The sequence below is a fragment of the Scyliorhinus canicula genome, chromosome 4, assembly GCF_902713615.1.
Source record: "Scyliorhinus canicula chromosome 4, sScyCan1.1, whole genome shotgun sequence".
In the NCBI taxonomy this organism is placed as follows: domain Eukaryota; kingdom Metazoa; phylum Chordata; class Chondrichthyes; order Carcharhiniformes; family Scyliorhinidae; genus Scyliorhinus; species Scyliorhinus canicula.
The window spans coordinates 113,125,995-113,149,952 of NC_052149.1; the positions used below are offsets into that span (position 1 = coordinate 113,125,995).

Below are 23,958 nucleotides of genomic sequence, written 5' to 3' on the forward strand. Positions count from 1 at the left end.
TCTCGGGAGATGGGTTCAAATCCCATCATGGCCATAGGCCATAAATATGGAATTGAAAGCTGGTCTTAGTAATGGTGACCGATAACTATTACTAATTGTTGTAAAATTCTATCTGGTTCAATAATGTCCTTTCGGCGAATCTGCTGTTCTCACCCTGTCTGGCCTATTCCAGACCACACAGCAATATGGTTAACTCTGATCTGCCCTCTGAAATATGCTGTTCAGTTCAAGGGCAATTAGGAATGTGTAACCAATGCTGGCCTTGCAGTGATGCCCACATCTTGTAAAAGCATTTAAAAAATGTGTGAAACAGTACGGGAATAATATCCTGGATATCAGATGTGGAGATAACTGTGGTTGCATCTTTGTGAAGGCCCAGCCGCAGACTGCCCTACACATATGCTGGAACACCTTTGGTCAGGGGAGCAGGAATTAGTATGTGCATCTAGTAGAGATGCTTCTCTGATAGAGAAGCCAAGGGGCCAGCCATTGACTGTGGTGTGCCTTGCGGAATACCTGCCATATTGCCAGTAGGCCTGCCTGCCTCAGCCTTTTCATGGCACAATTGCGCGTGGATGTTGTGCAGGAAAAGGAGAGCACTTCCCCGCTTGAAAACCGTGACAGTATTCAACATTGAATAGTGTTAACTTGTATTCGGCTGCACATTTCTGAGTTCAAAAGCATTCTTAAATCATATGAAATAATCAGTGAGCTCAAAACCACATCAATTACAAACATTTATATGCTCGGAAGAGCAGAAACCACATCAGTTGCGAGAGACAACCGTTTACCTGGCATCATTGGTGGTAACATCCTTGTGGACAGAATGATTTAAAGTGCATTCACAGCAGTAGCTGCATTTCAGTGCTCATTTGTTGAAAAAATAAGTCCATGGCACATGGTAAATTTTTTAAAAAATGGATTGGGGTTTTCACCTGTGAGGGACGGTGCCTAATTTCTGCTATGTTAAAGGGCGGCCCGATCTTAGTCACCCTCTTCAGGCCCACCCTCATGTCCCCACCTTCAGGTGCTCCCCTCAGTCCACCCCCTCCATACCACCCCTGAGTCCCCCCCCTTCAGCCCTCCTCGATCCCTCCCCTCATCCTCCCTCCTCAGCCCTTTGTCAGTGCCAACCAAGCACATTGCACTTTGAGGGCGGTGGGGAAGGGTGTGAGTACCCTCCTGATACTTGCCTCCAGGGTGTTTAGGGGGTCCTTCATGGGAGGTGCAAGTCAGCGGGGCTTGTGCTGGGCTGAAGGGGCTCTGGCCTGGGGCCTTTCCTGAGATGGGGGTCATTTGGTTGGCTTTCTCATGTAGCCTTCAATCCTTTAAACTGCCTGCCAGCATACCAAATTCAAATTTCTGTGAGGTGAAGGTAAAAGTATTCCCTTTAATGTGTCGTAAACCTTTGTAGTTGTTTTTCCACAGTCATTTCCATATCCCTTTAACTCATTGAAGTAACTTGGCAAGCTTGGAAGCCTAAAAGCTTTGAACTGCATTGTTTACATTCAATTCCATGAACCATTGCCTTTTAAAAGCCTTTTGATTAATAGATCCAGGCAATTTCAAAAGGATGGCTTCATGGATGTTTATTTATATAGCTCTATTGGGGTCCATTAATTCTGAGGAGCAGCTGTTTTTCTAACCACAGGTTTTTTTTAAGAGGCTGCATCTTTGTTCTAACGAGATTCCTCAAAAAAGCAGCACCTATGATGAGAAGAAACCATTTTTTAATAAATGTGACACCTCTGCTTCCCTTGCAAATCATGATTCTGGAATTGTCTCAATTTCCAAAGCCTGCATTGCAATTAAATATGTTGTATCGGTTTCATAATGGTGACATTTTTCATGCATAAAATTTGAACCTTCTCTCAGTCAAATCTCTACTTTGTCCTTTGCCGCAGCATGCCCTCTTAAGTGTCCTTCAATTGCCAGGGCCTCCTCTTCCACTAGAACAGCAAAGTGGGCTATTTTACTACACATCTGCCCATTTCCTGGGTAATCTTTTCTTGTAAGGTGGATGGAAAGATTTTCATGAATGATAAGAGTCAACCTTGGCCATTGAAGTGGAATTACACCAAAGAATATTTCATGTACTTTCACTATCATGCTGCCATCCTCACATCTTACACGGGTGGTTATGCTGCCAATGTTTCCTGAGTATGCCGCATGGCCGAGGTTGCAAAAGGCACAGTATTGCCAGGACTTAATTGGATGGTGATCGCAGAGGTGCTAAAGTAATTGGTTGTTTCCCAGAGGATTCAACCTCCTCTGATTACTGCAGGGTCCCAACTCACACTTAAATCCGATCACTATATGATTCCGCCTATACTGTCCTCAGTGCCAAAGAAACTAGAAGAGCTTGTTGTAATGAAGAGAAATTAGATTGGGTAAGTTTATCCATAGCCCAGCAATGTGCTTCAGAAATGTAATTCATTTGATGGATTTGGGTGCATGGTTAATGTTCTACTTATTACAATGAAATATTTTGTCATGATTAGATATTTCTTGCTATTATAGGAGGATTATTCATGATAATCGAACTAGACTTTATTATTTCATGATTTGGTTTGACAAGGAGCTGAATGAACTATGTGAGCTCCCATTAATTCCAAGCTCATCTGGTCTGTAATTTGAAAGTTCAATATCTTTCACTTCTTTTTGATTGAACTTTAATTGAAGTTCAGGGATGCTTCCAGCTTCCTTTTTGTTCAAATCAATAAATAAGTCACCACCAGTACAGGGGGACAGATTATACATTATTGTATTAGCTGAAGTGTTGTTATATTATTAAATTTGAAATTGCTTTCAGCACGCTTTGAGATTTTCACTTTCTTCAATGAAATTCCAAATCAATACGTTTGTTTTTCACAGAAATATCCGGCTCTGCAGAAGAGATTCCTCTTGTTCGCTGGAGGCAGCAGTGGCTTGAAAATGGAACCTTGCTTTTCCATGTCCACCATCAAAATATAGCTCATCGTTTACCAGGCCTTATCCCGACCATCTACTCTCAAACTGACTCCGCTGAGGATGAACTCCGAATCCTTCACATTTCGGTGATGGTCAGTTGCTCCACTTTACCCTTTTCTTCCCTTTTGATTCTTTATTTTAAATTATTGTTTAACCACCGTTCTTAACATTTTTTGAACTTAAATATCTATGTTGGTGGAGATCTGAACCAAAGTGAATTAGTTATTTTGTTAGCTCTGTCCATGTTGGAGGGCAGAAATTGATGTGTTGCTTTTCCGTAACAATTTTTTGTGCTCTCAAAGATTATCAACAGCCACGTAAGGAATAGATTTAAAGTACTTGGAAAGTGGAAAGTCTTGCAGTCCTTACAGTTGAAGCAAACTTCAGTGAAGTGTAACAATGATAGGATGAACACAAATATCTACTGTTATTGTATTATTGATTTGAAACGTTTCTATTGATCATTAACAATACCATTATCAATGTGTTCTTGTACTTTTGGTACTGGAAAGCCCTGTGTCTTAGTCTGTGTTGATGGGCTCATAAATATGGATAGATTTAAGATTATTTATATGAAACATTCTCTACAGATGATGGGTAGCAAGGCATCACATGCTGTCAAAAGAATGGATGCTTAAATCTTTCTCAAAACGGACAACAGATTACCCCAACCTATGGTGCAATGTGCACAGCTTCTTTGCAATGTACAAGATTTTTTTTGCATTGATTTAACTGCATTTCCCATCTTGAATGATGGACAGCAGAGTACTTATATGCTCCAAATATTTGCATAATTGCAAAGTCAAAATCATAATCTTTTTTGTGATAATTGCAGTTGAAAAATTAATGGAATGATAGAATCGGGACTGCATGCTTCTGAGAGGTTTGGGTTGACACTGTGAATAATTTTTCAATCTTCCAGCAATCCCACCAGATCAGTGACAATGTAGGCGTTGAGCACATCCATTTCCCACTCAACTGACTTCAGCAGATACGCTGAGCTCAAGCACATATTAACATTTGGGGAAATGCTAGTTCTGATCCTGCTAGCTTGGATGGCTAAGGGGATTTGTTGGACCAGTTAATGCCACGTTAATATTTTAAAACCTCCTCACTCGTCATTTTGAACAACCAAAAACACAGTTATAATTTTGATGGTAAAGCATGAATGACAGAAAATATGTCAGCAGATGAGCTTCCATTATTAATATTTTATTTGAATGTGCCAGAACACAGGTGGTAAATCTTTGCCAGGACAAAGAGTTAAGGGTTGGGGCCTGTCTATTTTTGAATCCCAGTCAAGTTACAGATGCATTTTCTAACTTTATTTTTCAATGACTTATGAAGCTTTTTTTAATGTTTGCATATCACAATCTATTATTGAATTTCTATTACTGAATTTTAAATAAATGGTTCTGCATTTTTACTTTTGTTTGTTTATTTGTCCTCAACTGCAATTGAGGTTGAACATCTGGCTGCCTTAAATGCAAACAAAATATTCCAAGATTAAGCTGAAAGGTAAAGTAAGGATTTCAAATCTCTTCCCGCATCTAGTGGTGCACTCAGCCAAACCTTTGTCTGTTTCTATAGCTAGTAATTCCTGGAACAGGTCACAAGTCTGTTGGCAGAGGCTTATAACTTGAGGGGTGCCACTCCACATCAAGCGTGGCTGACCAGGAGTCGCTCCCACTGTTAACGCCAACCATTGGCATGTTTGGAAAGATTTGCAAGTTGACACACTCAACCTGTTTGGCCGTGTTAGGAATGTACCTTCCCTGGTCATCATGTCTTGGGGTGAGACTCGAACCTGGAGCTTCTGAGGAAGAGGCAGGGATACTACCCAATGCGCCACAAGACCTCCAAAAGTGAAGATAATTGCTATGTTGCTGAAAATCAGACCAATGTGTCGGTAATGAGCTCAGCTTCAAAATTTTGAAAGCAAAATAGGAAGTATCAGGATTTTGGAAACCAGTGAACTGTTGGCTCCAGTTATACCCTGATCAAGTGAGCATTTATTGAACACATCAATTTTCCTTCCAGCTGAGTTTAACGTTCAGTGTCAGTGAACCGTTTAATTGCTTATTTTCAAAGATAAATCTTGGCGTATTTGGATAAGAGTATATGACGTTGATAAAAGTTTGTGTTAGATTGTTTAAATTGATGTTTAATTTTAATGAGATGGCCCTCACCTAGATTTTGGCTTTCAGTTTTAAATAAATCAAGAGTCATTTGTCATAAATAATTTCAATGCCAATTGGAAGAAATAGGATAAATTACATAGTTACATTCAATTTTTCGATCTTAGTCTGGAAATTATGGGGCTGATTTTACCATCCTTCACCTCAACAGTTAATTTGGAAGAGCAGATTGCGCTCAATGAGCTCATCCATTGACCTCAATGGGATGAAAATCGAACAAGTTCTGTAATGGTGGACAATCCACTCTATCACATACTGTCCAGGCAAAAGTAAGAATTGGCCTTAGTGCAACAGTAAGCATATCAATCAGTAGAGGCATATGTGTGTGTAAAATGTGAGCTGAGGGTAGAAGATAAATGTGAACAAGGAAATAAAATGACTGTAATGGATTGATGCAGTGTGCCTGAAAGGTCAGAACCAGTGTAGCATAGGAAAATACGGAATTGTTTGTTGAACTACTACCAAGCAAAAGTGTCATATGGTTTTACATTAACCTTGTCCAAGGGTTAAACATGAAGAACTCGACTGCTGCCTATAAATTGAAAAGAGGCAGCTCCATCAAGCATATTTAAAGCTGAATGCTAATGATAAAATATACTAAACTGGAAAACATAACGCTGTCATTCAGGCTGGACTTTTGCTTCAACAAAGTTAATGGATGTATTAAAAGTCCACTAATGGCATTACATGTTTTTGATTGGTGACAAATGTAAGGCAGCAATGAATACTTTTGAGATCAAAGTCAGTCTTCAAACATACCATGAGCATTGTCTGTCTCTTCATATACCATCAACTGATTTTCTAACATACAGTCACAGTAATAATGCAGTGTACCTTGTGAACGTTCTGTCAGTTTCCTCGGGTGTGAAGATAATGATTAGGGCTTTCTGGGACCAGAAGCCCGAGGTCAATGGATTTTTAGCTTGTCTTTCGGGTTCTCTATCCCGCCCACAACGATTCCTGTCCTTGGAAGATTTCCACCAATATTCACTTACCCAGTGTGCACCTTCCTGTGTTCAACTAAATAGCCATTCTTTCTGCATGAATCTCAACATTGATAAGGTATTTTGTCATAGTTATCATCAGGGATAAGCTGAAGCCTGCTTTCATTTCAAGAGCTTCGAGCAGAGGTCATCAGATAATAAGCAAGAGTATTGTAAATAGTTGTATAATGGTTATGTGACTGGATTAGTAATCTAGAGGCTTAAATTAATGATCTGGAAACATGTTTAATTCCTACTACAGCAGCTGAGGAATTGAAATTCAGTTAATTGGATGCATTTAGAAATAATGGCCGGGATTCTCCGATTCAGGTTTTCCACCGCAATCTCTGCCAGCGGCGTTTAGAGAATTTGCCGCTCAGCCGAAACTCCAATCACTGTGGCAGGGTGGGAGAATCCTACCGATGAGAACAGCCAATGTTCCTAGTATCAGTAATAGAGACCCTGTAACTGTCATTGTTGAAAAATGTCATCTGGTTCATTAATGTCCTTTAGGGAAGGAAATCTGTCATCCTTACTTTGTCCGACCTACACGGGACTCAAACCAATAGAAATGGTGTTGACTCTTAATTACTTTCTGAAATATCACAAGCAAGCCACTGACTTGTGAAGAAGAAAAAAGATTTGGATTCATGCAGCACTTTGCATCACCACCGGACATCTCAAAATGTCTTCAGCCAATGAAAGAGTTTTGCAGGAGAGATGTTGTTGTAATATCAGATGTAAAGAAGCTAATTTGCAATGCTAGCACAAACACCAGTGTGATAAAGGCCAGAGGGATATTGCTTGAGGGACAAATATTGGCAGGACATCAGGGATAACTCTTTTCTTTGTTTTTAAAAAAATAATGGGATCTTTTTTGTGGCAGGGAGAGGTGGGAGTGTGGAATTAGAATGCAGCAGATCAGCCATGAACTGAACGAATGGCAGAGCAGATATGAGGGGCCAAATGGTATATTTATGCTCCTATTTTGTATGTTTGAGCAGGTAGACAGTGCCTCAGTTCAATGTTTCATCCAAAGGCAATACCTCTGACAGTGCAGCACTCCCTTGGCACTGCAGTGGTGTGTCAGCCTTAATTCCCGTACTAAGGCTCTGCTGTAGGTAACAGTCAACAGCTGGCAATCAAGAAGGTGGTTGACCATCAGCTTCTCGAGGATGATTATGATTGGGCAATAAATGCCGGCCTTGCCCTGACACCCACATTACAACCAAAGCAGATTTCCCTGAATTATCTATTCTTCCTCCCTTACAAAGAAAAATACAGCACAGATCAGGCCCTTTGGCCTTCTGAGCCTCGCTTGATTGCAATCATTTGTGGTGTTGTTCCTGCTACTTTCCAGATTGAAATCAGCTAACTGTGTAGAGAGCAGGAATCTCAACCTGTTCTGGATAGCTCGGTACCACTCCAAATAGTGAATCTATTTATTATCTGCTTCGCAAACCGCTGAGGCCCTTAATTGAGCTCAGCTGTTTTCAATTGGCAACTCCGTTTTTTGCCAATCAGCTCTTGGCAAATGCATTTTGGTTGAATTTATTTGATATGCCGTGTGAGGCTGTAACTTGTCAGGGAAATAAACCATGAGGCATGTCAGAATAATACCCCTGGCTGATGATTCTGCTTCTTCTTTGGAAATCTGCAGATGCTGGAATCCCCAAAGAAAAACACTTCAAATGAGAACATTTAGATGAATAAAACATTTATAACTGCTGCCTTAAACCTCTACTCCCGATTTCAGCCAGCGACTGGAGGATTGATGTGTAATTACACAATAATCATGCAGTAATCGTTCAAAACAAAGGAAGGATAGCCACTGAGAAGCTGATAAAGATATTTTATAATGCCATGCAAACATGGACCAGAAAACCACTGAAACACTATTCCCTTTCAGTTAAAGAAAATTGTATTAAGTATTTTTTCCAGGACGCAAAAGTAACATTGTCTTCGCTGAGGGAAATCAATATTTATTGCTTACGCTTTTATGGGGCAATAAATGCAATTCTACATTTTTTCTATCCAAAAATTAACCCCTCCTTATATTCACTTTAATAAAGATAACCCTGTGTGGAAGATGAAGGACTAAATGTTCCGGACCTGCCTGCCACAGGAACCGTTGCGGGCAGGGCCGATTATTTAACGGACCAGCGAAAGGTCTCTGGACCATGGGCAGGAAGTTCCTGAGGTGGGCAAGATCGGGATGCCCCACAAACAAGAAAATTGATTGTAATATTTCAAAGATCGCAGACCACAAAAACCACAATCTCAGCAACGAAGATCCTCAAATCTCTCATACCTCTTAATCCCTGTTATTTTTGAACGTTTAAAGAATCATAGAATTTACAATGCAGGAGGCCATTCGGCCCATCGAGTCTGCACTAGCTCTAGGAAAGAGCACCCTACCCAAGCCCACGCCTCCACCCTATCGCCATTACCCAGTAACCCCACCCAACACTAAGGGCAATTTTGGACACTAAGGACAATTTAGCATGGCCAATCCACCTAACCTGCACATCTTTGGACTGTGGGAGGAAACCGGAACACCCGGAGGCAACCCAAGCACAGACGGGCAGAACGTGCAGACTCCGCACAGACAGTGACCAAAGCCGGGAATTGAACCTGGGACCCTGAAGCTGTGAAGCAATTGTGCTAACTACAATGCTACCGTGCTGCCCGTTTCCAATCCTCTTCAACATGTGTTTGTCTTGTGCGTGTCTGGGTGGAGTGTGGGATGAGGTTTTGGAACTAGTTAGACGAGTAGGCTGTTGTTCTATTATTTCCATTATTTGCTCATTTTTTTGCTCTTGTTTTACTCATAAATCTGGTGTCTGTAACTCATTGGAGCAGTCAAGGGTTAAAGATCTCAAGAAAATACACAGATTATTGGTTAATTCAATTATGTTGGGACTCCGGGGTCTGTGGGGCTGCAAACTGCCAGCACACTCACCCAGGATGTCATAACAGTAGTCATGGAGGAGTCCGGAAAGGAGAGTCAAAGAATCGTTTCTTACCAAAAGTAAGTATTTCCAAGTAACAGTCCCAGTTGGGACATCTCATCAGCTCGGCTCCTATCTGGGCCAGCTTTAATGCAACTGAGTTAATTAGCCTGCTGATGGCGCTCTGCCCCTCAGCAGGGTGGCTCGTACTCCACGAGGCTCACAGGAAAATTAATCATGTCCTCCCCATGGGTCTCGTGTTATAGGGTTATAACATCCCCCCCCTGCCTCAAAATACGTAGGTCCCTCTGAAGAAGATAGAGCCCGAGAGTGCCTGCTCTTCCTCGCCTGCGGCTGCACGGCCAATGGCTGTGGGGTTGGATGGGAGGGTATGGTGTGTCGAGGAACATTGTTTTGTTGATGACAATCTGAGGGGTACCACCGGTTTTTGATCCCTGCCCATGTTGCTGTTGGAATCCTCAGATGCCTTCATCTCCATCTCTGAGTTGGAGTCTCCCACCTCCCCCACCTCGGTGTAGGGGGGGGTGAGGATGCTCCCAGATCCCCATGTGTCAAGGTGACGTGGCTCGAAGGTGATTCTTCTGGGGCATGGTGTAATACTGTCCCCCTGCTCCAGAAATACTCAAAGTGCCTCCACATCGTCTTCTACGAAGCCAGTCCGGTCTCCTGTGCCACTGTCCATGAAAGTACGGACATACACTGCGTCCCTTAGTTTCAAACTCCTGGTCTACTTCCGTTAGCCTTGGCTTCGCATCTGTAGGTGCTAACCATGTTGCACTTGCCCAATAATGTCAGGGAACGCAAGGCTGAGGCGAATTCTCAGCCTCCGCCCCATCAACAGTTTGCTGCTGCTACGCTGGTCGAAGCATATGGTGTGGTCCAATAGATAAACAAAAATCTTGCTCGTCACATCTCCAATGTCCCCGTGGTTAATTTATTCCTCTCTTGAAGGTCTGCACCACTCATTCAACCAGCCCATTCGAGAAGGGTGATACGGGGCTGCGCGAATGTGCCATGCTCTGTTTACCTTCATCAGGCACTGAAACACGTTGCTAGTGAACGGGCTGCAGGTGTCTGTGATGAGCACGTCCAGAATACCGGGGTGCTGAAAAAAGCCAGAGCTTCTCAACCGTGGCTTTCAACGTGGTGAACGACATCCGATGGACCTACAGCCACTTGGAGTGTGAGGAAAAATATTGCAGAGCTTCCCTTGCTGGTCCCTGTGTAAGACGATGTGGCGTACTTTAACCAATATGGAGCCTTTTGTGTCCAATTGTGTACCTGCACGGTGGTGACTGGCACGGTGTCCATAAAGTTGTGTCAAAACAACTTTGTTGGCTATCATTGAACAGGAACATAGGTTTCTCTCCCCTTTGAGAGAGAGAGAACTGACAGGTGGTGATTCAACCTGAGGGTCACCAGAGCTCAGGTGAGGGAGAGATTGAGAAAGTGGGACTTTCATGGTCACCTCAGCCAGAAAATGAACCCCCCCCCCCCCCCGCTGTTAGGTGACACTCCACATGATGCACCAGCTGTCCAGCCAGCTGAGCTAACCGACCTCCCAAACATTCCTTGAGTACTGAATTGGCGTCAGTCTTGTTCTTTGTAGTCAAACCTTCGTGTGAGGCTTGAATCCAGTGATTCAGAAGCAGTTATGGCAACAACTGAACCACAGCTGAAACTAGTTGGCAAGCTTGGTTGATTTTTCTGGAGTTGCTTCTAAACTATTGGTCAAGTAAATGAATAACTGTTGTGAAGAAGAGAGATGAAGCATGTGTGTATTAGAAATATTGAATGATTTTTGCTTTTGGCTAATGAAAGAGATGCTGCTCTGATAAGCAAAGTTAACTTTATTGATGTAGTTTCTTTGATGTTTTGCTTGTTTTATATTATTATTTTAAAATTAATTTAGAATCTTCTCCACTAGAAAATTACCTTTTATGTGTTCGATTTATTCAAGTGAGAAGAGTTTTGAGGAAAATTTCAATATTTCAAAAACAGAGGAGTAAGTTTTCCAGTTCCATAAAGGAGTGTCTATTATTTTTAAGAAAAAGGTGCTTCTTTTCAATCTGAAAACTGAATTTGTTTCTGAGGGAATTTGTTTTCTCACTTCAGTAACAATGGTTAGGTTCACGCAATTAGAGGGCAGCATGTGGTGCAGTGGTTAGCACTGGGACTACGGTGCTGAGGACCTGGGTTCAAATCCCGACCCTGGGTCACTGTCCGTGTGGAGTTTGCATATTCTCCCCGTGTCTGCGTGGGTTTCACCCCCACAACCCAAAGATGTGCAGGTTAGGTGAATTGGCCACGCTAAATTGCCCCTTAGTTGGAAAAAAAATAATTGGGTACTCTAAATTTATTTAAAAAAAGGTTCACGCAATTGAAAAGGTAACACTTCAAGGAAAACAACTTCCTTAGAGCACCTTTAACCGTGTAAGACGTCCCAAGGTACTTAATTCGGAGTGTTACCAAACACAATTTGACATTGAGCCACATTTTGAGTATTAGGACAGGTAAACAAAGATTTTGGCAAAGAGGGGCTGGAATTCTCCAGCCATTGGGATTCTTTTTTTCCTGCCAGCAGCGCTCCCCTGCCTGTTGTTTCCCCCAAAATGTGGATGGCTTCAATGGGAAATCTCATTGACAAGCAACGGGAGTAGAGAAACCCGCTGCCAGCGAATTGTACACTGCAGAGAAACACAAGGCTGAGGGATGAGAATGCCACCCAGGTAGTCTTCAATAAGTGTCCTAAAGGAGGAGAGAGAGATATCAAGTCAGAGAGGTCTAGGAGACAATTTCAGTGTCTTGGAGCTATATATCTAATGTCGATGTTGGGGTGAAAGAAATTGGGTTCCACAAGAGACCAGAATACAATTTTTCTTGGAGGGTGTAAAGCTTGTAGAGGTTACAGATATAGGGGTGAGTGAGGTCTTTGAGGGATTTGAACATGAGGATAGGAATTATACATTTGAGACATTGGTGGAAAGGAAGTCTGCAAGCACAGAATTGATGGATGAATGAAATTTTGAGAGAATTAAGTAATGGGCAGCAACATTTTATACCAATTCCAGTTGACAGTGGGTTCAAGGAAAGGGGCCAGCCATAAGAGGTTTGAATTAGTCAAGGTGAGAGGAAAGACAGGCCTGGATGAGGGTTTCATCAGCAGAGGAGCTGAGGCAGGGTGGAGGCAGGTGATGGTACAGAGATTGTGATAGACAGATTATGGAGTTAGAAACTAAACTCGGGGACATAGGATGTCCACAATCTGCTTTAGCTTCAGACAGTGGCCAGGGAGAGGGAGGAAATCTCTAGTTCAAAGAAAATATATATTGGAATTGCAGGCAGTCCAGAGACGGTTGGCAAGGTTGATCCCAGATATGAAGGCATTTTCTTATGAGGAGAGATTGGGCCTGTGCTCATTGGAGTTCAGAAGAATGAGAGGCAGCCTGATTGACACATGTAGGATTCTGAGGGAGCTTGACAGGGTAGATGCTGTGGTATGTTTTTTCCCCTTGTGGGAGAGTCCAGGTGGCTTAGTCTCAGAGTAAGGGATCATCCCTTTAAGACAAAGTTGAGGGGGAATTTCTCAGTGAATCTGTGGAATTCTTCACTGCAGAGTGCTGCAGAGGCTGGGTCGTTAAGTATGTTCAAGGCTGAGATAGACTAATTTTTAATCAGTAAGGAAATCAAGGGTTATGGGGATAAGGTGGGAAAATGGGCTTAAGGGTTACCATATCAATCATGAACTCATTGAGTGGCAGAGCAGATTCAATGGGCTGAATGGCCTACTTCTGCTCTTTCATATTGTGGTCTTATGGCGATGGGAACCAAAGGCAATAGCTCCAGTTTTCTCAATATTTAATTGGAGTAAATGTTTGCTCAACCTCTACTGGTAAGTGGCAAAAGGAGTAAGTGTGATCTGAGGGAAACCTTTTCACCCAGAAGGTGGTTGGAGCCTGGAATGAATTTCCTGAGAGGATAGTGGAGGCAGGTTTGATCAAGATATTCGAAAGGGAATTAGATTCCTATCTGAAATAAAGAATGTATAAAGTTACGGGAGTAAACTTTTTCCATGTTGGCGGCTGGAATTCTCTGAAAATGGTCCACCATTCGCTAAATCCAGAGAACTCCACCAAATCATGTAAGGCAAGGGGTTCCAACTTATGAGTACACTTAAGAATACTTGTGAGACTGCCAGACCATCAAAAGCATGCACAACCGCAAAATTACCAATTACCTGAAGGATGTTATGATCAAGAGGCAGTGTGTCCCTTTCCGCCGATACAATGGTGGAATTGGCTGGTATGCACAAGCTGAGGCCTGGCGATAGACTCAAGGTCATTGACATAAAAAAGAGTGCAAAGTTTCTGTTGCACATGCTAAAGAATACAGAAAACAATGCTGAATTCAAGGGTCTGGATGTGAATTCCTTAGTGCTCGAGCACATTCAAGTGAACAAAGAACCGAAGATGCACCATGACTATGGCTGTATAAACCCATACTTGAGCTCACCATGCCACATAAAAATGATCCTCACTGAGAAGGAACAGCTAGATTCCCTACTTCTGTTGCATGTAAATGGGATTTCCCATTGAGGCACAACACGTTGCTGGGAAACCCATGGGCAGGGGTGAGCTACCGGTGAGAAAAGTGAATTGCTAATGCCGGAGAATTCTGGCCAAGGGCAGCAGACTCATGGGGACAACGCAACCTGGACGTTCCCCTCCAAAATATGACTTGGAAATATATCACCGTTCCTTCACTGTCGCTGGGTGAAAATTCTGGAATTCCCTTCCTTATAGCACCATAGTGTACCTAGATCTTAGAGACTCCCGTAGGTCAAGAAAGCAGCTGTTCACCACCTTCTCAAGAGCAATTAGGGAAGGACGATAAATGGTGGCCAGAAATGCCCACATCATTTGAAATCATTTTTAAAAAGGAAGGTTGGAGGTGGGTCTGCAATTTGCAAATGGATGGGGGCCAAGGCATTTTTTTGTGAGGTGGGTGTGATGATGGCAGATTTGAAAGTGACAGGACAGTACCTGAGGCGATGCATCATTAACAGTACCAGTTAATGGGAGGTCAGGAAGGAAAGTTGACTCATGAGCAATAAAATGGGAATAGATTCAAGTGAGAAGCAGACGTGTCTCATGAACACGATGAATATGGAGATGACATGATGCAGTTCACAAAGAGGGAAACCTTGGAGGACATTTAACTGGGTGAGGTGGAGAAAAGGAGGGAAGCTACTAAGGTAGCTAGCAGATCTTAGTGACTAAGATATTCAGAAGTGCTGAGAAGCTATCTAAAGGCTAGTGCAATTTCTATGTTTTGGAGAGTAAACAAGATTGGATTTTTCTGTTTAACATTACACATTCCATGGAGGCTAGTATCATTGACCAATTTTTTTGTGAAATGGATAATGTGGTTTGACCTCAAGGTGCTTGTGAAATAGACTGCTAGCTGTCATATCATGTCATGTGAACTTTCCCTCAAGGCAGTTACTTGGCTCATTGCCTGCTGCTGATGCTTCATCCTGAAGTGTTTTTGTCAACAGTGATTTTCCATTGTCTTTCACTTTTAGTGGCAGAGCAAGCAGGCAGTTCCTGAGTCTGCCTCAGCTACGGAATGGGAATCAAATCCACACTGTTGGTGTTAGTCTGAACATACGCCAGCTTCTCAGTCAACTGTGCTAACAGGCCCCAAGGCTACTACCCTGGACAAGTGTATCTAGAATTGAGGCAGCGTTATGTTGCTCAGGGGATGCGATAGATGTGGGCCAGTATTTCACATTCACACCCACCCCCGCCGGCGGGCAGGGAGGGTGGGGGAGGGTGCGGGGAGTGAAATTGCATGGATGGAATTCCTTTCAGGATTGTGCATGCCCTGACCTGGATGTGATTTTACACCAGGACAGGCAGGGCCTGTGATGGAAAGTAGTGCCAGTTAAGGCTTTTAAGTGGCCACTTAGTGGCAATGTAAGAGCCTTTTCCCACCCAATCTCAATTATAGGGCTTGCAACCACCCAATAGATTGTTGGGTGTGGGGTCGGGGAGGAACCCGAAGTGAACTTAAGGTTAATCTTGAGTGGGAAGGTGGGGATGGGGTGGGGTGGGCGCATTGATCGGTGCATCCATCAGAATGCCCTTCTGACTCTGGGCAACCCCTCATTAGCGCCCGGTAACAACCAGAGCTCCTCCCACATCCCCCACTGACCACCCTATCCCATTAAATTACAAACGCCCCCCTGGTGACCCCTCAGGCCTTCGCTACACACCTCCCCCCCAACCCCTGCCACTTACCTTTCCTCCAGTTCTCAGCACTTAATTCCAGAGAATGGCCTCTTCTGGCTACTGCAGCAGTATCCCTCGAATGACCGACGAGCCGCTGGCCAGTTTGATTGGTCGGCAGCTCTCTAAGGCAGGTCTTCCACGCTGTCATGGGCAGAAGTCCTGCCTTGTGCCAATTAATGCTTATTGGAGCGTGAAATGGCTTCAAGTCTACATGAGTTAACAGACACTCTTCAGATGGCAAATGCTGAGCCCTTGCTATGCTGAACATTCAGGCCATGGATGTTGTGGGCAATGCATTTCTGTGCATTGCATCTCATTGTCTTCAAAACATGCCAAGATTTTCATGTGCAAGGAATTATTGTGACTTTTATGTAGACAAATGCAGCAGCTGTTGCATTTTAAAAATTTATTTGTTCTTGAAAATAGGCGCCACTGCCCATCCCTAATTACCCTTTGGAAGGTGGTGGTGAGCCACCTTCTTGAATCTTTGCTGCCGTCTATCTGGTGTAGGTACATCTACAGTGCTGTTGGGAGATGGGTTTCAGGATTTTGACCCTACAAATAGTGAAACGGGTGTAATATAGTTCTAAGTCAGTGTTTTGAGTGACTTGGAGGGGAACTTGTACATGGTGATGTTTAGAGTACCCGCTGCCTTTGTCCTTCTCGGCAGTAGAGGTTGCAGGTTTGGAAGGTGCCGTCGCAGTAGCCTTGTCAAGTCTCTGCAGTGCAGCTTATAGATCATACATACTGCCAACATTGTGCACCAGTGGTGAAAACTATAAGACCATCGGAAACAAGAACATGAGGAGGCCATTCAGCCCTTTAATAAGATCATGGCTGATCTAACATTCAGAGTCCATTTTCCTACCTTGGACGGGATTCTCCGCCAACAGGCGGGACGGGCGGTACCGGCGGCGAGGAGAGGCATGAACCACTCCAGCATCAGGCCGCCTGTAAGGTGTGGAAAGCCCTGCACCTTCAGGGGCTAGGCCGGCGGCGGCGGGGTTGGCGCTGCGCCAACCGGCGCCAAAGGGCCCCCACCTGCCAGCGCGAGTTGGCGCATGCGGGGGAGCGCCAGCATGTGCTGGCGCCATCCCAGCGCATGTGCAGTGGGGTTCTTTGCTGCGCCGGCCATGGCGGACCGTTACACTGGCCGGCGCGGAGGGAAAGAGTGACCCCCGTGGCACAGGCCTGCCCACGGATCGGTGGGCCCTGATTGCGGGCTAGGCCACCGAGGGTGCTCAGATCCCCCATGCCCCCCCCCCCCCCCGAGGACTCCGCAGGCTGCCCGCGGATCCGGGTCCAGCCGATAAGACCTGGTCTAATTTACGCCGATGGGACCGGCCAAAAGGCGGACGGCCACTCGGCCCATCGCGGGCTGGAGAATCGCCGGGGGGCGGCCTCTGCCAACGGCTCCCGACTGGTGTGGCACGAATCCAGCCCCCACCGAAAAACCGGTGCAGGAGAATCCGGCAGCCAGGCATCGGGGCAGCGGGGTGGGATTCACGCGGCCCCCCGGCGATTCTCCGGCCCGGTGGGGGGTCAGAAAATCTGCCCCTTATCTCCGCAACCCTTAATTCTCCGACTGATTAAAAAACCTATCGATTTCAGCCTTGAAAATGTTCAAGAATTCGGCCTCCACAGCTTCTGGAGGTAAAGAATTCCAAAGAGTCACCATTCTTGAGAGAAGAAATTCTTCCTCAAATCTGTATCCCTTATCCTGAAGCAATGCCCTCTGGTACCACACTCTCATATGAGTGGAAACATTCTTCCAACATTTACCCTGTCTAACCCTCTAAGAATCCTGGGCAATTCTCTCAGCTTGGGGCCGGCCTGGAGAATCCCAGCGACCAGCGGGAATTGCGCCACGCCACCACGACGCTGGCTCGCGATTCTCTGCAGAGCCATTGGCGCCGGCGTGGTTGACACAGCGCCGGTCGCGGCCGCTCTACCCGGCCGGCCCACCGATTTTAGGCCCAGGATGGGCTGAGTGGTCGTCGTGAAAACGCCGAGTCCCATCGGCGCCGTGCACACCTGCTCTCAGCCCATGGGAACTCGGCGTGTAAGGGTTGGGGGGCGGCCTGTCCGGGGGGGGGTGGGGTCAGCCTGTCAGGGGGGGTCCGACCCCGGGGGGGCCTCCGATGTGGCCTGACCCGCAATCGGGGCCCACCGATCGGCGGGCCGGCCTCTCTGGCTGGGGGCCTCCTTTCCTATGCGCCGGCCCCTGTAGTCCTGCGGCATGTTGCATCGGGGCCGGCGCATTGAAGGAAGCCACTGCGCATGCGCGGATCCCACGGCGCCCAGTTCGCGCCGGGATCAGCAGCTGGAGCGGCGTGAACCGCTTGTAGGGGCCAGAATTAGTCGTCGGGCCGGCCTGTTCACGCCGTCGTAAAATGTAACGGCGTTTACAACCGCATGGACACTCATGGATTAGAGAATCCCGCCCCCTATGCGTTTCAATCATATCACCTCTCATTTTTCAGAACTCCAAGGAATACATATCCAACCTGTTTAATGTTTGTTCATATGCCGCTCCCTCAATACTGAGTAAACCTCCTCTGCAATGTCTTCAGTGATAATATATCTTTCCTCAAAAAGCAGACCAAAACTGTACACATTATTCTAAATGTGACCTAACCGGTACCTTGTACAGTTGCAGCAATGCCTCGTTACTTTTATACTAAAACCCCCTTGAAATAAAACCCGGCATGCCATCTGTCTTCCGGATTACCCTCTGCACATGTATGGCTTTCTGGGTTTCATGACCAAGGACCCTTTAGACCCTTTGTTCTACAGATTTCTGCAGTCTCTCTCCATTTAAATAATAATCTGCCTTCTCCTTCTCTCTTCCAAAATGAACAATCTCACATTTTTTCACGTGCCAATTTTGTGTCCACTCACTTACCCTGTCAGTATCTCTCTGTAAATGATTTCTGTCCTCCTTGCAACCTGCCTTCCCTCCCACCTTTCTGTCATCTGCAGATTTGGCCAGAGTACACTCTGTTCCGTCCTCCAAATTATTAATACATATTGTATAGAGCTACAGTCCCAGTTTTGTAATCCACTGGTTACTGCCCTCCAAAGTGAGAAAGATGCTCTTATCGCTACTCGCTGCTTCCCGTTGGTTATCCAATTCTCTATCCATGCCAGAATATTACCGTGGGCTGCATGGTAGCATAGTGGTTAGCACATGTGCTTCACAGCTCCAGGGTCCCACGTTCGATTCCCGGCTTGGGTCACTGTCTGTGCGGAGTCTGCACGTTCTCCCCGTGTCTGCGTGGGATTCCTCCAGGTGCTCCGGTTTCCTCCCACAGTCCAAAGATGTGCAGGTTAGGTGGATTGGCCATGATAAATTGCCCTTAGTGTCCATAAAGGGTAGATAGAGTTATCGGGTTACGGGGATAGGGTGGAGCAGTGGGCTTAGGTAGGGTGCCCTTTCCAAGGGCTGGTGCAGACTCGATGGGCCAAATGGCCTCCTTCTGCTCTGTAAATTCCATGATTTGATGATTCTTCCTGACAACTTCCAGCAGGGCAGCCACTGAGCTATGTGGTACTTCATCATCAACTTGGGGCCTATTTGACATTCCCCTCAATTAACACCCCCCCTCCACTCTCCCACCTCTCACCACCCCCGCGCTCCCCCCCCCCCCCCACCCCTGTCACAGAACATCATGGACGGGTGGTATAATGGGCTACTAGCCCATTAATCACATTCAAATGAATGCTTATCAGTAGTTTGCATGTTCCCGCTGGGGCGGGGTGGAAAGTACATTCTGGCCTATAGGTTGGGACTGGAGATTTGTGACAGCCGGCACGATCCTGATTTTGGGCAGATGCACTAATCTGGGCCTGATCATCAATCCCAAATTTAGCAGGAGGGGACCTGGAGAACCCCGGCCTATATTTTACAGTCCTCAGCAAGAGTCCAGGTTGCTTTGCTGACTTCTTGCCAAATGCTATAACCTACATATCACCAACTGAGCCAGGCCAATTAGGTTCCTCAAGAGTGTCATGGAGTATGTGCCTCCCCTCTAAGGAGAGGAGCCCCTTTATCAGCAGGAAAGAAAACTAGACTATAAAAAACTGGCCCCGTGTGAGCCAGGCATGGGTAGTCCCTTCTGGGACTTGTGTACTTCCATACCTCTGTAAATAAGCCTTTCGTTCCAACACTTCCCGTGTGGTTGCTTCCATGAACTCAACACGGAGTGATATTTTTCAAAGTCTGGAAAGAATTATGGAATGTGAGAGAGCTGCATGAGCCTTTTGGTGCATGTGGAGATTGATAATATGGGGAAGTAGAGAACTGAAGCCCGTCAAAAGGAATTTAAGAGATCAGGAAGCAATTTTAGGGAGAGTATTCAAGAGTGGTGATCTCCGGATTAATTTCTCACCATATGCAAGGATATGAGTATTACTGGATTAATTGTGGCTAAAGTCTGGAAAAGAGTTTCAGTTTCATTTGGCATTGGCACCATTTCTCTGAGAGAGAGCAGAGCAAGGTTGGGTGTGCAGACCGGAAGAGAGCTAACGAACTGATAACATTGATAACAGTGAAAGGGAATTGTAATTTAAACTAGTGTCATACAATTCATATTTTAAAGTATGGACATTATTCAATGTGGATGTAGAACATAGAGGTAATTCAAAACATTAGTTTGAAAAAGGTCACTCTGTCCACAAAATGGTCTTTAATTATAATGTGACATTGCTGTGTGGATTCCATAACCCAGTCAAGGACAAAAGATGCATTACAACCGAAAAGGTATAACATTCTGCTTTGAGCACATTTTGATGACTAACATTGTTTGCCATGTGTCTGGAATAAAAGCAAAAAGGGAAGGTATTCCAAGAATGTGTGCAGAATTCTTGGCTGCAGCAGTATGTATGAATGTCCACAAAGAGTACAGTAAGAAGTCTTACAACACCAGGTTAAAGTCCAACAGGTTTGTTTCAAACACGAGCTTTCGGAGCACGGCTCCTTCTTCAGGTGAATGGAAAGGCTTGTTCCAGAAATGTTTATATAGACACAGTCAGAGATGCCCCGGAATGCGAGCACCTGCAGGCAATCAAATCATCAAAGATGCAGAGAGAGAGGTAACTCCAGGTTAAAGAGGTGTGAATTGTCCCAAGCCAGTTCAGTCGGTAGGCCTCTGCAAGTCCAGGCTTGTTGGTGGGGGCCGAATGTAATGCGACATGAATCCCAGATCCCGGTTGAGTCCGCATTCATGCGTGCGGAACTTAGCTATAAGTTTTTGCTCAGCAATTTTGCGTTGTCGCGTCTCCTGAAGGCCTCCTTGTAGAATGCTGACCCGGAGATCAGAGGCTGAATGTCCTTGACTGCTGAAGTGTTCCCCAACTGGAAGGGAACAGTCCTGCCTGTTGATAGTCGCACGATGCCCGTTTATTCGTTGTCGCAGTGTCTGCATGGTCTCGCCAATGTACCACGCTTCGGGACATCCTTTCCTGCAGCGTATGAGGTAGACTACATTGGTCGAGTCGCACGAGTATGCGCCGCGTACCTGGTGGGTGGTGTTTCCACGTGTAATGGTGGTGTCCATGTCGATGATCTGGCATGTCTTGCAGAGATTACCCTGGCAGGGTTTTGTGGTGTTGTGGTTGCTGTTCTGAAGGCTGGGTAATTTGCTGCAAACAATGGTTTGTTTGAGGTTGCGCGGTTGTTTGAAGGCCAGTAGTGGGGGTGTGGGGATGACCTTGGCAAGATGTCCATCCTCGCTGATGATGTGTTGGAGGCTGCGAAGAAGATGTCGTAGTTTCTCCGCCCCAGGAAAGTACTGGACGACGAAGGGTACTCTGTCAGTGGTGTCCCGTGTTTGTCTTCTGAGGAGGTCGGTGCGGTTTTTTGCTGTGGCGCGGTGGAACTGTCGATCAATGAGTCGAGCGCCATATCCCGTTTGTACGAGGGCATCTTTCAGCATCTGTAGGTGTCTGTTGCGCTCCTCCTTGTCTGAGCAGATCCTGTGTATACGGAGGGCTTGTCCATAGGGGATGGCTTCTTTAATGTGTTTCGGGTGAAAGCTGGAGAAGTGGAGCATCGTGAGATTATCTGTGGGCTTGCGGTAAAGCGAGGTGCTGAGGTGACCGTCCTTGATGGAGACGAGTGTGTCCAAGAATGGAACTGAATTTGGAGAATAGTCCATGGTGAGTTTGATGGTGGGATGGAACTTATTGATGTCATCGTGTAGTCGTTTCAGTGATGTCTCGCCGTGGGTCCAAAGGAAAAAAATGTCATCGATGTATCTGGTGTATAGCATCGGTTGAAAGTCCTGTGTGGTGAGGAAGTCCTGTTCAAACTTGTGCATGAAGATGTTGGCATATTGAGGTGCAAATTTGGTCCCCATGGCTGTTCCGTGCGTCTGGATGAAGAATTTGTTGTCGAAGGTGAAGACGTTGTGGTCTAGAATGAAACGGATGAGTTGCAGAATTGCGTCTGGAGATTGGCAGTTGTCGGTGTTGAGGACTGAGGCTGTTGCAGCAATGCCGTCGTCATGAGGGATGCTGGTGTAGAGTGCCGAGACATCCATTGTGACGAGGAATGTTCCTGGTTCAACTGGTCCATGGGTGCTGAGTTTCTGTAGGAAGTCCGTCGTGTCGCGACAGAAGCTGGGTGTACCTTGTACGATGGGTTTCAAGATGCCCTCGATGTGGCCAGAGAGGTTCTCACACAGGGTCCCATTGCCTGAAACGATAGGACGGCCTGGTGTGTTGGCCTTGTGTATTTTCGGGAGGCAGTAGAGATCTCCAATGCGGGGATTACGTGGGATGAGAGCACGTAGGGTGTTCTGAAGGTCTGGATCTAAGGTCTTGATCAGTCTGCTGAGTTGGCGGATGTGTTCCTTGGTTGGATCTGCGGGTAACTGCCTGTAGTGTTCCTGGTTGTCGAGTTGTCGGTATACTTCTTTGCAGTAGTCTGTTCTGTTCAGTATGACGGTGGCCCCTCCTTTGTCTGCTGGTTTGATGACGATGTTGCGGTTGGTCTTGAGAGTGCGGATGGCGTTGCGTTGTGCTTGGGTGACGTTTGAGGCTGCCTTGTGATTGCGAGTGATGAATCTGGCATTGACACGACTTCTGACGGCTTGAGCATACATGTCGAGTCTAGGGCAGCGGCCTTCCGGAGGGGTCCAATTTGACTCTTTCCTTTTCGGTTGCTGCACTGCAGATCTCGCGGTCTGCTGTTCCGGTTCATTGGTCGTGTCCCTGGGTTCGCTGTCGGCCTCTTGGGGTCTGTGGAAGAATTCCCGGAGCCTCATTCGCCTGATGAATTCCTCCGTATCTGCCGCGAGACTGATGGGGTCCATTTTGGTGGTGGTGCAGAAATTGAGCCCTCTGCTGAGGACTTCGATTTCGTCTGGTTGAAGGGTGTAGTCTGACAAGTTGACAATGGATTTCCCTGTATTGTTTTCGACTGTTGTACCGGGAGAAGCTTGATTGCTGCTGGTGGTGATGCCAAGTTTCTCAAGCTTCCTGTTCTTGGTGTGCATGTAGGTGGCATAGTATTGCTGTCTCATCTGTTTGGCGGTGTTCCGCAGCTGGTCTGCTGTGTCATGAGCGCAAGTTGAGAATATGGCCTCTCTCTTGGTTTCCAGGTTGCGTCGACTGCTGTAGAGTTGGTGTACGAGGTGTTTGAGGAGTGTGACAGAGGTGCGGTGGCAGAGTCTTTCAGCGTAGTCTGTGTTGTAAGTCGACTTGAGTGGGTTTTTGATCTGTAGTCCTTTCGGGATCTTGTCTGCTTTTTTGCATCTTTGTAGAAACTGAATGTCAGTGTCTATATGCGCGATCTTCCTGGAGATCCTCTCCACTTTGAGCCGGCAGTTTGCGGTGTCAATGGTAGCCATGATGTGGAGATGCCGGCGTTGGACTGGGGTGAGCACAGTAAGAAGTCTTACAACACCAGGTTAAAGTCCAACAGGTTTGTTTCAAACACGAGCTTTCGGAGCACGGCTCCTTCTTCAGGTGAATGGAAAGGCTTGTTCCAGAAATGTTTATATAGACACAGTCAGAGATGCCCCGGAATGCGAGCACCTGCAGGCAATCAAATCATCAAAGATGCAGAGAGAGAGGTAACTCCAGGTTAAAGAGGTGTGAATTGTCCCAAGCCAGTTCAGTCGGTAGGCCTCTGCAAGTCCAGGCTTGTTGGTGGGGGCCGAATGTAATGCGACATGAATCCCAGATCCCGGTTGAGTCCGCATTCATGCGTGCGGAACTTAGCTATAAGTTTTTGCTCAGCAATTTTGCGTTGTCGCGTCTCCTGAAGGCCTCCTTGTAGAATGCTGACCCGGAGATCAGAGGCTGAATGTCCTTGACTGCTGAAGTGTTCCCCAACTGGAAGGGAACAGTCCTGCCTGTTGATAGTCGCACGATGCCCGTTTATTCGTTGTCGCAGTGTCTGCATGGTCTCGCCAATGTACCACGCTTCGGGACATCCTTTCCTGCAGCGTATGAGGTAGACTACATTGGTCGAGTCGCACGAGTATGCGCCGCGTACCTGGTGGGTGGTGTTTCCACGTGTAATGGTGGTGTCCAT

General features: G+C 45.9%; 1 protein-coding gene across 1 annotated transcript in view; it reads left to right on the plus strand.

Annotated features, from left to right (window-relative positions):
* Window positions 1-23,958, plus strand: part of LOC119964903 (astrotactin-1-like) — a 3,158,558-nt gene that overhangs the window by 570,175 nt on the left and 2,564,425 nt on the right. Inside the window, 1 exon segment of the mRNA XM_038795000.1 lies at window positions 2,875-3,062. Within this exon segment, the coding sequence (XP_038650928.1) occupies window positions 2,875-3,062 (188 nt within the window).